Raw genomic sequence first — 19,068 nt, forward strand, 5'->3', positions numbered from 1 at the left:
TCAAAATGTGTCATTACAAACTTAACACCTTTATTCGATGTTAGCCTTTTCAGCTTTATATTCTATATAAGAGAGTATACATTATATTAATGAATGTAGTATTATCTTTATAAGTTTCATAACAAAGTTTAATTTCCTAACCTCAGTTGCTTAAAATTTTGAAGAAAAAACATGATTTTGAATTTAAATTTTATTGCATTTTCCCCCAGCTTTATGGAGGTATAATTAATAAATAGAAAATATATATATTTTCAGTGTACAGTATGATGGGCTTATTTTTTTTTAAGATTTATTTATTTGGGGGGGGCTGGGAGGGGCAGAGGGAGAGGAAGAGAGAGAATTTCAAGCAAACTCGCCGATGGGGCTCCATCTCACGACCCTGAGATTGTGACCTGAGCTGAAGTCAAGAGTCAGACATTTAACTGACTGAGCCACCCAGGCACCCCCAACATGATGTTTTGATACATGTATACATTAAGAAATGATTACCATAGTCAAGCCAATTAACATATCCATCACTTTACATAGTTATCTTCTTTTTCATTGTGATGAATACATTTAGGATTTACTCTTTTACAAATTTCAAGTACACAATGTGGTAGTATTAACTATAATCACCATGCTGTACATGAGATCTTCAGAACTTATTCATCCTGCATAAATGAAACTTTGTACTCTCTGACCAACATCCCCCACAACTCCCCCCACCCCAAAAAAAACCCTGGCAACCACCATTCTACTCTTCTACTCTACTTCTATGATTTTGGCTTCTTTAGAGTCCACATATAAGTGAGATCATGCAGTATTTGTCTTTCTGTGCCTGCCGTATCTTGCATTGGGATGATGTCCTCCAGTCTACGGCCATACCATCCTGAACGCGCCTGATCTCATCTGATCTCGGAAGCTAAGCAGGGTCGGGCCTGGTTAGTACTTGGTTGGGAGGATGATGTCCTCCACATCCATGTTGTCTCAAACAACATGATTTCCTTTTTTTTTTTTTTAAGGTTGATATATTCATTGTGAATGTGTATGTGTGTGTGTGTATATATATATATATATGTATATATGTATGTGTGTATATATATATATATATGTATATATGTGTGTGTGTATATATATATATATATATATATATACACATATATATATGGTTAGGGAGACTGACTCCCCACATAGTTGAAAATCTGCATATAACTTGACTCCCCAAAAACATAACTACTAGTAGCCTACTATTGACCAGAGGCCTTACTGATAACATAGTCGACTAACACATATTTTGTATGTGTATTATATACTGTATTCTTACAATAAAATACAGAAAATAAAATATTAAGAAAATCATAAGGAAAATACATTTACAGTACTGTACTGTATTTACTGAAAAAAATCTGCATAGAAGTGGACCTGCACAGTTCAAATTGATGTTGTTCAAGGGTCAGCTGTACAATATTCCATTGTATATTTATATACACCACATTTTCTATATGCATTCATCCAATTATGGACACTTAGGTTGAATCCATATTTTGGTTATTGTGACTCATTTCTTTATTTTTCAAATTGGTTTTTAAAAGGAATAAAACACTTTCACTTTTAGTGCTAAATATAAAAAAAGGCTAGCATTGGGGAAAATCTACATTTCTTTCTTTAAGATGTTGATATCTAACAGATCCTGGACTCCCAACACAAACACACAGAAAAAGTTTTCCATTAGCTTTGCATTAAGAATAAATCTGGTTTGGGACTAACAAAAATATTAGCCACTTTTTCTTTTCCCTCCTTAAATATCATTGCATATTCAACTGGCCCTGGAACGTATATTTTTTATATGATACCCATCTATGAGAAACTTAAATTGATTTACACTAAAACAAAATTCTCCCAATTCACATAAGAGGCAATTTAAGGAATCATTTCACAACATCTTTCAACTGTTTAAAATGGGTTTATCTTAATGATTTAGTTGAATGACTTATCCAGCGCCATAGTGGAAGTGTAAATGAAAAGTACGACGTGTAAAGCTCTTATTTCAGTATTCATTCCACAAGTTCGGCATTTCCAAACTAGTACTTGGAACAGTTTATAATGTTAAGTATTTTAAGTTTTAGTACCTCAAAATAAACTCATTTGTTGAATGATTTAACGTTTAAAGCCTCCTAAAATATAACGTTCAAAGTTCCCTTGCTTTCTTATTTGAAGTTGCAGTAACTTCAGCGTCCTGCAGTGCAGGGTCCGCTTGGATAATAGTTGAGAATAGAAAGAAAAATACAAGTTACCTCTTTTAATGTTTGCTTACTCTATGGGATGCTCTAGGAACTGCATAGTCTTCATTAAGTAAAGTAATTTAGCATTGAAAAGCAAGTCTTGAGTTTCTGGGGAGAGTGTTGGGAGTTGCCATTGACTACACTTAATTCTACATCCTTTGAAAAATAAATGATTGTTTTCAGAAAGTTGTGTCAGATAGCTACAATGGAAAATAGCATAGATATGCTATACCCATTCTAGATAAACCCCAGTGTAAAACTGCTTGCCATTGTTGTCATTTGTTAAACTAACAGGTTAAAAGGTCCCTTTTGAAATTTTTTCTTGGTATGCTGGAGACCTAAAATTTTCATTCGAACTATATCAAGATATTTATTTGGTGTAAATGATAGAAGATGCAGTGTATTGCTTAGTACAATCATAATGTTTTTCTTCAATAAGAATAACAAAAATAATAGTAAGCAGGACTGTGTTCCTAATCCCAAAGAAGCTGAAGACCTTAAATTTACATACTTCATGGAAATTTCTCAATAAGAGAATCCTCCCTTTACCCCTTACCATTACACCTGAGGAATCTTTTCCTGATAAATTCACCCACACCAGTTATCAAATCTAAATGTCAGAGGGGCACCTGGGTGGCTCAGCCTGTTAAGCATCAGCCTTCGGCTCAGGTCATGACCCTGGGGTCCTGGGGTCAAGCCCCTAGTTGGGTTCCCTGCTCAGTAGGGAATCTGCTTCTCCCTCTCCCTGCCACTCTCCCCCACCCTGCCCCCACTTTGTGTGTGTGTGTGTGTGTGTGTGTGTGTGTGTGTGTGTGTTTTCACGTCTCTCTGTCTCTCAAATACATAAATAAAATCTTTTTTTAAAAAATCTAAATGTCAGAGAAGTAGGTTGACACAGGTTATTCGCCAAACCATAAGAAGTCTATCATTCTTTTCCTCCCTTTTCCTTCACCTTCATCTCCTCATCTCCATCCCAACCCCCTTGTTTTTAAGGGTTCTTTTAACATCAGAAGCAATCATTCCAGTTACTAATTCCCAAATCAGTTCTTTGGAAACTGGAATAGTCTTTACAGTCTTTTCTGTAAATATCTTCATTTTTAACAGAACACAACGGGCTTTTGAACAACAGAGGTTTTGAACTGAATGGGTCTACTTCTATGTGGATTTTTTTTTATAATTACAGTACTATTTTTTCTCTTCCTCATGATTTTTGTAATATTTTCTTTTCTCTAGCTTACTTTATTATAAAAATATAGTATATAACATACAAAATATATGTTAATAGAGTATGTTATCAGTAAGTCTTCTGGTCAGTAGTAGGCTATTGGTAATTAAGTTTTTGGGGAGTCAAAAATTATACATGGATTTTAATACATAGGGGTTGGCACTTCTAATTCCACATAGTTCAGAAGTCAACTCTACTTCTTTTTGGTTCTTTCTGGCTCCTAATAAAATAATTTTGTTTCATTCTGAGGATTTCTGGTAGTAAATTTTAAAAGGAGATTAATCATTTTGTTTAATCACATATTTTGATTTGTTTAACACTAAATTGTCAAATGTATCTGTTCTCTTAATATTACCTCTTCTCTGATTTTGTTGATACAGATTTAGTATCTTTCATTTTATTTGTTATTTTTTTAGTAAACTCTCTACCCAACATGGGGCTTGAAGTCATTACCCCCAAGATCAAGAGTCACATGCTGTACTGACTGAGCCAGCCAGAAGCCCCTTAATATAGTATCTTTTAAAAAGTTTGCTTTCATACTTATGGCATCCTGAATGGTTGGGTATCTTTAAAATGTTGCCTTTCTTCCTAGTCCACACTAAAATCCATTGAATGTTTTAATTGCACATAACACAAAAGAAAATCCTTGTCTACTGCTTTTAAAAAGAAATTGAGTGTAAAATGTCTTCTGATGTGACTGCTTTTCAAGCTCAGTAAAACACTTTTAATCCAGAAGAAGACATGGCCTAAATGTTTGCCAGACAAAAAGTGTGCAGTAGCAAATGATATTTATTTTACTGCAGTCTGACAACATATAATATATAAAATCAAATTGTTTGGGTTGCCGAGACTTTATTTTACTAATTAAAGGACTACTCCATTTTAGAAATGTTAAGCAAACACTCTTATTTAGAAAAAGCCAAAAAAGTAGAGCAGTAAACTGAGATAAATTGGAGAAGATAATAATAAAAAAAAAACTGGAATCAAGGCTTTTTCTTAACAAATAAAACTCCTAAAAAACTGAAAGAACTTTTTGAATAGTAGGATTAAAAGGGGTTATACTCGGATGATAAGAAACAGTGAGATAAAATTATCCATTTTAATAATGGCTACAATGACCTTCAATCTTAAAAAGTAGCTAAATACTGTCCACAGTTTCAGTTTGAACTTAAATAAGACCTATAAACTTTTGATAGAATTATAATTTATGATTGTATAATATTAAGACATTTTCAAATCTTTGAATTTGTCAGTTTATGCCTTTAGAAGATACACAACGTTTTCTAGGTATGATTAAAGATTGTTTTAAAATCTAAACCGTACAGTGGATTTACTACATGTTCTTTAATGTTGACTTTTAGGTGTCAGAATAAATGTAATACCAGGATAAGCCACAGGGTGGGAGTGAAAGGCAAGAACTTAGCTTCAGAAAGTAGCTTAAATACATCATTGTGCTATCTTTAAAATGCTTGTTAAATGCTAAGGTGCTGTAGCTTGTTTTTCTTTCTTCCTCTAAATATAGCTGCATTCCTCAGCAAAGAATCCATAACAAAATACAAAGACATTGATTTAAACATATAGGCCAATAATGGGAAAGAAGTAAATACACCATACACACAGGTATTTTTTCCCCTAGTTGCTGGTCATACCAGGTGCTTGATAATCAAGAGTAACAATTTCAGTCAGTACTTGAATTTGAGGAAAGTTCTTGAATTGTCAGTACTGGAAATAGTAATTACAGAAGCTACCAGAAATACTTCTTGTCTCCATCCTGTTTTTCTACCTTAATTTTCCTTTTTCCCTGATTGTTCTCATTTAAAGAAAAAAAAATCTATGTATATAATCTGTAAGCTACCTAAATTTATTTCTCCATGAGGAAGATGAATTTTCCATTGTATTTTCTGTTAACCCATTCTCATTTGAGTTTAGAAGCAATTTAAAGTGGTAATTCTTTTGTATCTTTAAGGTAAGAAGACAAGAGGTTTCTTCTCCTAGAAAAGAAACTTCACCAAGGAGTCTTGGCATTCCTTTATTCCATGAAAGGTAGTTCTATATCCTTTTTTGCCAACTCTAAAAATCATAAATATTGAAATATGTTTTTATTTACATATTTTAAAATTTTGCAATTGTAACAAAATAGCAGCATTTTAGAACTAGAAGAGACCAACCCAAGGCTCCTCTATGTTAAAATGACGTATGTAAGTCATACAGTGAAAAGCGGAGATGGGTCTAAAAACTAAATTAAAGCTCTAATTAATAGACAAAGTATTATGGCCACATCATTTTATATGGACAGATTTTAATGTAAAATGAGGAACATTCAATTTTCTTCTATTTAAGATGTTTACTGAGAATAAAAATCAATACATTGAAATTTCTAACGTGAGAATGAGACAGCCAGCAAAAGTGTGATATATGAACAAGTAGATATGCTCATCTGTGCTACATGTATGTATTAGAACTTTTAATTTATCGCTTTCTTTGTGCCTTTGTGCTTGGCTCTCCAAACATTAGAGTAGTTCTTTAGGACATTTTCTAGGATTTTAAATTAATTTTTTTAACTTTAACGTTTCAGTAATTATTTTGCGGTTTATAAAATGGTGCTATTTAAGTTTAATAATGATAAAAAGTATTTAAAGATAGAGCCTTATATTTTAAAATATTTAATTTTAGGGCTTATGTAGAGAAGACTTTCCAGGATCTAAAAGAAGAATTTCATAGGATACGCATGCTAGCAAAAGCACAAAAAGACCACTTAAGCAAACTTAACGTACCAGCCACTGCAACTGGTAAGGTTTGATTTAACACACAATAATATTAATTTGATTGATAGAAATTTATTTCTTTTTGATTGTGAAAACATTTCTAAATGCTTATTAAGTGCTAAGGATCTGCAGTTTGCGCCTCACACCACTCATAATGGGTAAGTGCTGTCTAAGTTCTGTGCTGTATTACAACATTATTTAATAATTGGCTTTTTTCTCTCTTTATTGTGTGTGGGACTATATAGAAAAAATTGAGTGATGTAATTGCTAATCATCTTAATGAGAAGTCCCACCTTGAAAAAAGTACAAAACAAATATAGGAAATCTCTCAAAGTTTTCAGTTGCTATTTGGGGGTTTAATTAAACATGAATTCATAGGTTACTATGCAGCCTGAAGCTGTACTACCATATATGAGCTAAGTAAAATTAAAAAGTCAGGTTTGTTTTTAACTTCTGCTTGAAAGTTGATTGAACGCTATGGATTTTTATAATTTGGTTCAAGAAGTAAACATTTCTCATTTCGTGAGGCCAGTTCTGTTGGAGATACAAAGTACAAATTTAGTATAAAATATAACTTAAAAGGAACATCTGTTTTACACATGTGATATGGTGTGTTTTTTAAAACCTTTACCCTTTCCTAAAACCCTGAACTGGTGTTTGCTTCAGTCGTTCATATGAATAGCAAAATACCAGGGATTGAATCTGGCTACCAAGCACTTCTGTAAACAAAAGGAAGGTAAACTGATCATTTGAAATGATAAACTCTCCTTTACCTTTGTGATTTGAGATATTCTGCATTCAATTCCCAAGAGATGTGATTTACAGTTTTCACTCTGAAAGATGTTGCAGCAGTGCTAATACCCCTTTAATTAAAGATCACTTTCCATTTCTAACAGCTCTTATATCTAGGCTATTTAGAAATCATTTTATAGTGTAAATTCACTTTTTGCATACTACTACCATTTTATTTTCAGAAAAGGCACACAGTGTGGTAGAGAAACAAAACAATCTGTGTAGACAGACATAATTTATTTCTTCCCCTCCCTCCCTTCTACCTCCCCAAAAAGAACTCTAGTTCTTTCACCTGAGTCTTTGTCATTTTCATGAGAAGTTGATCTTTTGTGTAAGCTAAATGCACTAAGTACTTCTGAAGTAAAAGAATTATTTTTATTTAAAATGTACTAGCTATAGAGATGTGGTATGTAGAATTCATAAACATGATTTTTTTAACATCAGCATCTTATCAAAACACTGTAATGGTGATATATTCATTGTTACACAGAGAACCTACCCCATTATCAATGGCTTAATACTTTGACCATTTTTAAATTGCACAGGTCTAAATCTGAGTATGTATCTGTCAACTAGAACACTGAGTGTTTAACTTCAATTTCTTCCCCACTAAAACTGCTTCTTAATGTTATTTTTGTGTTTTATATTAAATGTGTCACAAATAAAAAATACAACATTATTCTTAAAATATTTTAGATCTGTGCGCCACAGACTCCAGTGAAGTTTGGTGGGTCCAAACAAAAACCAAAATATTAAGTATTATTCTGGTAGTAGTAGGTCAAAAAGGGAAAGAAAGAAAAATATTTTGGAAAAAGATGACTATTCAGACTTTTTAAGGATGAACATTGCATTGAATAAAAATATAAAGAAAGCATTTCAAATGTGATTTGCATAATGCAGCTGGAAATTAGCGTTATTGTCCTCATGTTATTTTTTGTGAAAATTTGACTTTTACTTTTAGATAAACATATGATTCATGAAAAATTGCTGAGTTAGTAGAATTGTACATTTCCTTTTTTCTCTCATTCACTTACAGCAATAGCCTTGAGAAGGGATAAAGATAAAATGTATGTTTAAGCAAATGTGGCTTCGTAAAAAGTATTATTTGGTCCATAAAGGAGGATCCTATTTCAAGAGAGATCACAAGAGTAGAATATAGGATTGCAGGTTACAAACAACCATCAGATCTTTTTGTTTTGTCAGTATATAAAGTAATTAAACTAAGAAGAAGTCTAAATGGACAGCCTGTACTTAAAATTTAGAAATCTAAAAACGTTTCTCATTTTGGTGGTGTTTTTTTTTTCCTGCACAAATAAGTGTTCTTGAAATAAACAAAATAGAAAAGCAGTTTGCTCCACCTGATCATGTTTCTCAGTATAGTGTCAGGATGACAAGTACTTTTATGTACCTCGTTAATTCTTTTTTTATAGTAACTCATTGCTTGAACAGGTTAATTCAGAAAATTATTTTAATGTGGCTGAGGTATGCCCACGAGCTATACCAAAAGAAAATACCTGCTTTATTATAGCTGTTTTGAGTTTTCCAGGTTTTGTTCACAAGGGCGATAGGTCAACTACTGGAAAAGAAATTCAGAACACATTTCTATCATTTGGGGGACTCTTCAATATATATAGAAAGCAGCATGTTTGATTTAGCATAATGTTTCAGAGCACAGGCTCTAGAATTAGGTTGCCTGGGTCCCAGTGCCAGACCTACCACTCATTCATTAGCTGTGTAGCCTTGGAAGTAATTTCTTCATGTCTCAGTTTCTTCACATGTAAAGTGGGGAAAATACAGTGCCTACCAGGTGGCTATTTTGAGTATGAAATGAACGAAGGCAGATACAATGATTATAACAGTGCATGGCATGTAGAAGTGCAGTTAATGTTAATAGTTGTCATTAGCAGCGGCAGCAGATTCGTCATCATCATTCTCCCTGTTCTTGTGAAGATCGTTTTGATAAGCCTTTCCTCCTCACGTGTTAGAGAATTTGGTTACCTCAGCAGTTGATTTTCCTGATTTGCTTTTTGCAGTTAGCAAATATTACTTACAAAGAAAGTACTGTTTCCTAGAATTTCCTGCTACTCTTAAGTCTACTATCAGGAAAAATAACTAGAGTTAATGGACTTTAAGACACCTCCAAGGACAAAGAAATCCTGCCAAACAATTGAGCTTGGTCTCAGTTACTGCACCACTCCCCATCACACATAGATTGTCTAGTGAATGTAGATTATCCTGCTAGGCTCTGTTGGGAACAGAATATAAATTCATTTAGAATACATTTATTGAGGACATACTCTGTGCCAGGCACTGGACAGGGTACTGGGGTTAAGTGGGAAACAAAACAGTTGATCTTAAGAAACCTACTTTAATGGGAGCAAGAACAGTATACTTGGAAACATAATGCAAAGTGTTTAACCCTCAGGGCACCCAAGAATCATGCCTAAACCAGACTTGGGGAGCCAGAGAGAGCTATCCGGAGAAATTAATGTCTATACCAAGAAATGAGGGACAAATAAGAGTTAAAGAGTAGTCAGAGAGGACACTTCCGGCAGTCTGCACAGCGTGTACAAAGGCCCAAAGACAGGAAAGCTTGGCTATTTCGGAGAACTGTACAAAGTTCCCCACCATTATAGTTGTGGCGAAAGGTGAGAGCGTGGAGAGGACCAAGGGCCAGTCATAAACAGTTTTATATGACTTTTCTGAGGGATGAGGCTTTGGAGAGCCATGAAAAGATTTTATTAGGAAGGTAAAAATGACCAGATTTGTACTTTAGAAAAAAATAGGGAGCACTGTAGAGAATGGATTGGATATGAGCTAAATTTTAGAGGCAAAGAAGCAGTTCAAAGGCTGTTGTAATCCAATAAGATAAGGTGGTACGTACTAAAGAGAGGTAGTAGGTATATAAGAAGGTAAACCAAAGAAGTTGGTTGCACTGTACTACCATCATGTCCAAGCAGAAAATATCTTGTGTCGGAAAGTGCTGTGGCAAAACATGGAAAGGTGTGATGAGAGTGCCAGGACCAGAGGGAAAGGAACGGACATTTGTTAACTGGCCACTAACCTGGACAGAATTGTGCAGGGCATGCTCTGTTTCAGCCAGCATCCTTGGGAAAGCCTCCTTTTGTGAAGGTCCAACTCCTCTGATGACTACCTTTTAAAGTGCTGATTTTTTTTTTTTTAATTTCTACCTTTTGTCCGTTTAATGAAAATGACACATTACCAGTCTCCAGCCTTACTGTCTTCCTAGGTAAGATTGTGGAGCACAGTTTAGCGTTTTCTGATGTCTCAGGATCATCGACATGGAGAGTGCTTTGATCCTTGTTTTTTTGCGTTGAGAGATGTAGCCCTTATTGGTCCTACACCAGATTATAGTGTTTTCTGAGTTCTTATATCTGCTTTTTTCTTGTCTCCTCTCATGCTTTCAGCTCTTGTTGATATAGATCTGTCTTCAACAAATCCTGTCCCTACCTTTTAATTTGCTGCTTCTAACCAGCTCTGAGCTAGGGAAATATCATCATGCTCGTTAGAATAAATCTAAAAAGAGAATAAGAGCAAAATGCATGTATCTGTGGGCCTTTTGGCTCTAATTCTGACTCCTCAGAAGCTCTATTTACTTACTTTCTAGCTTTTGCCTGTGTCCTAGAGAGCTGAATTTGTTCTAGAGAGCTGAATTTGTTGGATAAGGAGCTTCTAGTTAAATGAGCTGCAGAGGCCATGATATCTACCTGATATCTACCTACTAGCTTCAGAGGCCTGTATATAAAATGAGAGAATTACATATTCACATGCAGTTTTCTGAACATGCATCCCAAAATTTCATCCTTCTTTTGCCTCTGCTGCCTTCTTCCTCCCCAACCCCCACCACTGCTACTCCCTCACATGGGTTATTGAGACTATACAATGGCCAAATTGATTGGTGAGACACTTTGTCACACAGTGATATTAGGGGTAATAAATGGCCTAATTCATGTAGATTCTTAACCTGTATAATGTTATATAGGCCTAGTAAGGATTTTCCTTTTTAACAACTTATTTGTCTAAGCAAGCTCACAGTTGCAGCTTCCATTACTGACAAAATGTTTAAATGTATACACTACAAGCAAATGTTTTTTAAGCATAGAGCAGTATAACTGTGAACAAGATGCAAAGCTTACAGCAAAGACCTAGGAGAAGACAAAGCAGTTTAGCCGTGACTAAGAAGCTAGGTTCCCATTCACGCACTGGAGACTGCTACTATTCCTGTGGAAGGCTGTAGCAAATGTAAAAAATCCCAGTTGTCTTCAGTTGCTATACAAACTGATAGAGAAAATAATATTTATCATCTGTCCAAAGCTAATTGAACATTGAGATTTTTAAGAATGATTGGAATGCAACTGTTTTCCTTTTGTGCTCTTTTCCTTGCAGAAACACAGTGCTCTCTCCCTGTACAGTGTACGGACAAAACAGAGAAACAAGAAGCGCTGTTTAAGCCTCAGGCTAAAGAGGATATAAATAGAGGTGCACCATGCGTCACATCTGTCACACCGAGAGGACTGGGCCGAGAGGAGGAAGATACCTCTTTCGACTCACTTTCTAAATTCAATGTCAAGTTTCCACCTACGGACAATGACTCTACTTTCTTACATAGTACTCCAGAAAGACCCAACATCCTTGGTCCTGTCACATCTGAGGCAGCATGCCAGGATAAATTTAATATGGAGTTCAGAGACAACCCGGGAAACTTTGTTAAAACAGAAGAAACTTTATTTGAAATTCAGGGAATTGACCCCATAGCATCAGCTATACAAAACCTTAAAACAACTGACAAAACAAAACCTTCCAATCTTGTAAACACGTGTATCAGGACAACTCTGGATAGAGCTCCGTGTTTGCCACCTGGAAACCATAATGCATTATATGTAAATACATTACCACTTCAGGACCCGTCTGATGCACCTTTTGCTTCACTTGATTCCCCGGGAAAAGCTATCCGAGGACCACAGCAGGTAACCGTTTTGCATTAACAAATATATTATGTGTGAACACACATTTTGCCATACATGCACAGATATGCATCTTTTTTAGGTTATCAGTCATCCTTCTTAAACTAATGACTAGCTACAGTTAAGGGTTTTAATAAAAAACCCAGGTCCTATAATAAATGACATGAAATTTGAGAAGCTGAATATGGTAAAGCTCTATTATGAAGTACCTTAAAATGTAGGGCACATTTTAAAATACATGTCAGCTTTGTCCGTACCTAGTGTGTGTCACTTTCTTAGTCCCTTATTCAAAGCTTTTTACTCAGCATCAGTGTTACAATAGGATTCTTTGTTAAATTTCATACTGTGAAACAAATGACATTTTTTTATTAAAAAGTTTGTGCGTGTCATATTCCTCTTTACAAGAATGCATGTTTTTCATAAGTAAATAATTGCATCGTGTATTCCTATTTATCAAAATAAGTGAACTGTCTTTCACCTAATACTTCCATTACATTCTAGTTATACAGTACGTAGATCCGTAGGGTTTGGTTTTGGTTTCTAATCTGGCAATGAACATGCAGCCTAATATATTTTTTAAATAGTCTCTGCATATGTATGATTTTAATCAAACACTTCAATGTTTCTAAAGCTCACACACTACTTACAGCCCCCCCCCATCCACTACTACCCTCCCGTTTATCCAGGTTCTATCAGAGAATGGTGCTTAGTTTAAAAGAACAAAAACAAAAATTAATGCCTCTGAAGGCAAATGAAAATATATAATTGTTACAATAAGCAGAAGCTTGTGAAAATGCAGAATGGTGTAAATATCTATATAATTTGCACACATTTGTTTAATTTCTCTTTGCCTTGAGATACTTATTTTTAAAAATCCAACAACTTGATGAATACCCTTTGGCTTTCTAAGTACTCGTATAGGTTACAGACTTCTAAATCAGCATACAAAGGAGGCAGTAGTCAAGCTGTGGTATTTTAGTAGTGGGGGAAACTAGGCATCTCTGACAGTAAGCTTTAATTATAAACTCACTTATGTTCTACATTGTGCCTTATTTCACATCATAGTCTCAGTTATAGTTACTACTAAATGAAACAAATTAAACAATTTCTTTTATTACAAATAGAATTCCTGTGGAGCTGTGAAGTGCGTCGGTTCTAATGCTTGTTACTTTTTTCCCCATTATATCTCTTGCTTGTTCTTTTACTAGTTAGTCTGTGCGTTCATGTTTCAGTAGATGGCACCCTGCATTGTGCATTTGCTTTCTATGCTACAGCAAGGGAAACAGCTGGTATGTGATTACAACTTGATGGAAAAGTATTCAGCTTAAAAAATGCAGGAGAATTGGTGTTGAGCTGTCACAAGACATGGGGCATAAGGTTAGATAATTGATATTTTGGCAGAAAAGGCAAAGAAATTAGTTTGTTTTGAAGGCCACGTTGCAGTTTAGGATAGAAAGAATATTTCTTAATTTTTGAAAACATTTTGCCTTTTTATTTGTATTAATAAAGCTAATATAATAAATACAAAATTCTTGAATTGTTGGTAATGACAAAGAGAAGTGAAAAATTGAGGTTACATGTTTCAGATTTTTATTTTATATCAATCACTACTACTACTTTTTTATACATTCAGCTGTCATAACAAAGCCTAAAATATATCTGCTTATTTTTGCTCTATGTGATTTTCTTTTCTTCCTACTTTTGCTGAGTCAGTGAGTGGGGTCCCAACTGAAGTCTATGAAAAGATCAAATCTGAAAATCTGAACCAGTAACTCCTAATAGAGAAGGATAAACATGGACTTTGAAGATAAATTTGCAGTAGAAGATTGGCTCACCAAATGTAGAAGCTAAAGTGCTTCTAAGCTTATTTCTTAGTGTTGTATAGATCTTAAATAAGAATTGTCTTTAATGAAACAGTCTTTTATTTATATCTATATCAGTTTCCCATTAAAGTGATGCACATTAATCACTTTTACTTTTTGTTTAAACTGCAAACAGTAAAATTTAAATCTGGTTAACTCTAACTTATTTTTGCTTATATACTCAGTGTTATTACTGCTGTTTTTAATCATATTTTGTAAAGAAAATAATCCCAAATTTTAAAATAAATATTTTTAATGTTACTATTTTTTGTGATAAAATTGTCACTTCTTAAAAAGGGAATGACTTTGTCAATGTTATTATAAGCCTCTGCTCTAATATTTGAATGTATCTCGGTGCCTAGACAGACTTTGTATATTTACACCAACTGTACGCAGCTGTCCAGTAAAATGTTTATAAGAAGACAGTGATGTCGTGAAACTCAAATGCTTCAATCAGTAATACACTGTTTGTTGTAAATGATTGGTTAACTAGAATGAAAGAGATTGGTTAAGGGAATGAAAACTAACACTGTATCAGGTGTTGGACTAGGCTGTTACTATAAAAACATATTCGCAGTAGGAGCCCAAAGGGGTCTCTTTAAATTGACTTTTTGAGGTGATTCTCCTCAAAGTATCAGAAATTAGCTGTGTCAAGGTATACAAGAAAGCAAATTTTTTAAATAATTTGGTTTATAATATTTCAGGAAAGTAAGATATTCCAGTCAACAAACATTTATTGAGCACCTACTATTGAACTAAATGTTTTTTCTTGCCCTGCTAGATATTTTTTTAGAAGGAATAAATGCAGTATTTTCAGAAATTAAGTCTTGCTTATAATGGAGACAGTTGTGTTGAATTGTGATTTTCCATACTTTAATTAGGCAGCTATTGACAAGTTTCACTGTACTCAGTCACAAGAAAGAAAGCAAAACGATGCACTGTGTAACAAGAGCAAACTAAATCAAAAGAATGGATCCCATGTTAGATTTTGTTGGATGATTAAATATTTGAGGTTTCAAAAAACAACTGATCAGTGGAATTTGTTTAGTACTTTAAAAATTCCTTTTCTAAAACCAAAACTACACTTATTCCTGTATGTTTTATTCATTGTGTATTTGCTTATAAATAGCAAAATTTAAAGGGCTCTTGATCAAAATGCCAGTTTACACACCTCATGTCTCGTGTACTGTGTATTAAAAGAGCCCCATAACTTAAGGCTTCTGCTGGAAAATAGAAAAGATAGAATTTAATTTTCAGAAAGTGTTAATTATTGTCTGTTGTTCCAAAACTACTGCTGTTGTGATAACTGGTATTAAAATCTGCTGGAGGTATAACTGGAAAATTTTTAAATATGTGAAGATAAAGTGTGTGTATGGATTTTAGGTGACTCTTTAATCAAAGTTGAGCTGTGCCCTTAATGAAAAGAGAATTGAGTCATGTCTTCATGCTAGTGCTATGGAAAGGTAATTTGCTTTCGTATAAGGCTATTTTGTGTTTATGCACATAACCCACACAAAAAATTTGAATTTGAAATTCATTGTAAGTTGATTTTAAATACAAATAACAGAAGATGTTTTTGTTTGTTTCCTGCAGCCCATTTGGAAGCCCTTTTCTAATCAAGACAGTGACTTGTCATCGGTACTAAGTGACACAGGCTCAGAACTGCATATACCTCGAGTATGTGAATTCTGTCAAGCAGTTTTCCCACCATCCATTACATCCAGGGGGGATTTCCTCCGGCATCTTAATTCACACTTTAATGGGGAGACTTAAGATGCATTTGAAAACAGTTCTGTGTGATGATTCTATGTGATCGTCAAGTTCCATGTGATGATCTTGGGTTTGTAATACTATAAATACTTGATTGCAAACTTAGTTGAAGATCATTTATTGAAAAATAGCTATGTCACAGCTATTTGAGTTTTTTTCTAAACTTGCATTGTAACTGTCTTTTATTATCTTTTAAAAGATCATTCTGTATATAACTAATTCATTGTATTCATGTTTACAGTGTTCATTACCTTAATTTATGTTTGTTTCAAATATCTAAGCTTATTGCTTGGATTTCTAGTTAGATCTATTGAATTTGGTGACATCAAATGTTTATAGGTTTTTCACCTGCAAATTAGATTATTTATGCTATAGGTGATTTTTTTTTTAATGAACCTATGATACAGAACAGCAGACAACATGAATGTCTAAGTAGATACCAAACCTGAGACATTTGTTGCCGAGTGATAAAATCACTGGTAGAATTATTTAAACACTTTATATTGTTTTGTTAAATAATATACATGGTTTTAAATTTTACTGTGTGTATAGCTACATGATGAGATGAGTTAAATATTTAAAAAGTTGCTTATGTTGTGATCATTAAATGTGTTCTTTGATCCTGAGTGAAAAAAAATAAAGGAATAAATCACATTTTGGGAAAGTTTATAACATTCATGTTTTCTAATTATAGAGGATATTATCAGATCTGGTGATATTTAATTATGAGTACTAGATCACTTTGAATTTAAAAATTATTTTTCAAACTAAACTTGCTAAAGAAACATGTTTGTATTTCCTGAGAGCAAATCTAAAGCCCTGTAAGGACTATCCACATTTATTGATTCATATTATAAGATGTTTACATTGTTGTTCAGAAATTTATTATTCATTGTCAGCACCTGATTGATGGCCACTGGAAGACATTTGAGAGAGGGTACCAAATCAGCAGGCTGCAAAATTTTGTTTGAAATGAGATTTCTCTTCCATTTTTCTTCCCTATTGTGATTGTTCTTTAGGTTTTCCTTTGCCTCCGATTTTTTAAAGTGTTTGAGGCATGGCTTCCATTTTAGAAAGTGAACATTGATTTGCAACTCTCAAAACAGGAATTTAAACCTTCTTTGGAGTAAGTGTTTTTAAAGATTGGAGGGTTTTAGGATGGGGGGATTTGAGAGGCCTCTGTGTCACAGTAAAGAGCCTTAACTCCTGGAAGAATGAGAATGGTGCCTCAACTTCTCAGGGTGCCAAGCACATCATGTTGACATCTTCCTCACCAAGGTGACATAGCGATTATTAGGCATTCACTGTGAAGGATTCTGAGACATGTACATCTTTCCTCCATTGCCACTGGGGCTGAATGGAAATACCTAGACAATTAGCCAAGTCTCTTCCCTACCTCCCACGCACCCAGCCTCGCCTCTCACTTACTCCTCCCCCCACAGACACAAAATTAAAAATAAAAACTTCTCAGCCTGTACCAGCCTGAATATACCTATCTCGCGAATGGGGATTCTTTTTCCTTCTCCTTTTGTAGAAGAGAAAGAGTCCCTCTCGCACGGTTGCCATCTACTAGCCTGCTGACAACCAAAGGAAATGGTAGCCCAGAAAGTGACTCAAGTTAAAGTGTTAGCACGGACTCTTCTCCAGTCCACCCTTTTCCCACCTCCAGCACTGTTACTAAGAGCGGGAAACTCGTTTCCTTTTGGGTCCCAGGGCTCCAACTTCCGAGGGAAAAGGCCCTCTTGGGCCACAGGAAATGCAGCCTGGAGAGCAGCCTCCAGTCCCGCACTGCAGAGGTGGCGCTGGCTGCAGCTCGAAAGGTGGAGTGGGCACCCGCCAGGTCTCCCCCTCTGTCTCTTATTACTAAGTCGTGCAGGGACTGCGTCTTGGCATCTGCTAAGCGTGGCCGGGTAAGAACAGCTCCCAGGTAAAAAAGCTGCACACACGAAACGCTGAGTCTGAAAAAACCACCCCCGCCGAGACGAGGCAGTTGTGAGCGGGATGCCTGAGAAGTGGGAGGTGAATGTCCTCGGGAGGGCCCCCCCGGTGCAGCTTTCCCCGGAGGCTGAGGCTGCTGCCAGCGGGGACATCTGCTTTCTTACACTCCAGCCTGGCTCACCCCGCCCCCTCAGCCCGGGTTGCGTGGTTATTTTACCAACACCGAGGGAGGGAGAGCTCGAGGAGGTAGAAAAGGGGTGGATGGAAGCTCAGGAGATGTTCTTCCCACTCCCCCACGTCCCCTCCTTTTTTTTTTTTTTTTTTTTCACATCTTTTAACCTTCAAGGTAAGGACTTTATAAATACGAAACGATAAACGTGCCCGCTGGCTCCCAGGCCCGCCTTCTGCTCGCGGGGCTCTCGGGTGCGGGGCCTTGCCCTTCTGTCCGTCGTCCCCGCAGTCGGGCCGGTTTGGGCGGCTGGGCCGGGCGCAGGGGCCGGCCTGGTGCGCTCCGCCTGTGGCGCCTTCTCTCCCGGGCTGCTGCCTCGACAGCTGCTTGTAGCTACAGTAATTAGACTGTCAGTGCTTGTTAGAGGAGAGCGGGGCGAACACGCTTCTGACAGCAGATTCCGAGACTCCCCAGTTTGTTAATTTCTAAGAGATCTTTAAAGCATTAATTGAGGTCTCCCCAACTCTCCCCTCCCGCCCCTCTCCCCAACTCCTCCCTTCCCAAAAATAAGGAGAAGAGAATTCTCTGCGCGTGGAAGCCGTGTTTCCCGCAAAACTGCCAGGCCACCCCCGACTCACGCGCATACACCCTATTTTACATATACGCATATACGCGCACATGTATACGCGCGAGGTTAACTCCGCGGAGGCCTCGTCCAAATAGGAACCAGGATTGCATTTAAAATAATAATAAATAAGTAAATAAGTAAATAAATAAATAAATAAACTGGGGGGTGGGGAGGGAAGCAGAAGTCGGGAAGAAAAGAGAAAAGCAGCAGGCTGATTACGAGGTGTCAAAACTGCCAGGAGCAAGAAGGTGATAGCAATCAGGGGTGAGAAGAGTGCGGCATTCGTGCGGGGCAACTAATTATCCGTCTCATTTGAGAAGAGCAGCATTTGAGGCAGCAGCGTTCGCCTGCTGAACGGTGACAGATTGGCGCGGAGGAGAGGGGAGGTGTTAAAACAATGGAGCCGGGCGCGCGAGCGCTGCTGCATGCTAATCAGCCCTCCCTCCGCCTGCCTGCCGCGCTCCCTCCTTCCCCCCGGCCTCCCTCCTCCGCGCTCCCTCCTCCCGCCTGCGGCGCTCCCTCCTTTCCAGCGGGCCCGCCGCCGCCGCCGCCACCACCCGCTTCCTGCTCCCTCGCTTTCCCGCGCGTCCTTCCCGCCGCTGGCAAGTGGAACTCAGCCACCGCTATCGCGTCCCTCGCGGGTCGGGAGCCCCCGCGCAGCCCGCCGCGA

General features: G+C 36.5%; 1 protein-coding gene across 6 annotated transcripts in view; it reads left to right on the forward strand.

Annotated features, from left to right (window-relative positions):
- TANK (TRAF family member associated NFKB activator) overlaps positions 1–16,317 on the forward strand; it is an 86,294-nt gene extending 69,977 nt beyond the window's left edge. For all 6 annotated transcript variants that reach the window (XM_044381530.3, XM_044381529.3, XM_048214021.2 and 3 more), the window contains 4 exons: positions 5,456–5,532; positions 6,163–6,278; positions 11,454–12,034; positions 15,487–16,317. In XM_044381530.3, coding sequence (XP_044237465.1) covers positions 5,456–5,532; positions 6,163–6,278; positions 11,454–12,034; positions 15,487–15,666 — 954 coding nt within the window. In that variant the 3' untranslated portion in view covers positions 15,667–16,317. The remainder of the gene's footprint in view (positions 1–5,455; positions 5,533–6,162; positions 6,279–11,453; positions 12,035–15,486) is intronic.
- The last annotated feature ends 2,751 nt before the right edge of the window (positions 16,318–19,068 follow it).

This window comes from Ursus arctos, unplaced genomic scaffold (assembly GCF_023065955.2).
Source record: "Ursus arctos isolate Adak ecotype North America unplaced genomic scaffold, UrsArc2.0 scaffold_1, whole genome shotgun sequence".
In the NCBI taxonomy this organism is placed as follows: domain Eukaryota; kingdom Metazoa; phylum Chordata; class Mammalia; order Carnivora; family Ursidae; genus Ursus; species Ursus arctos.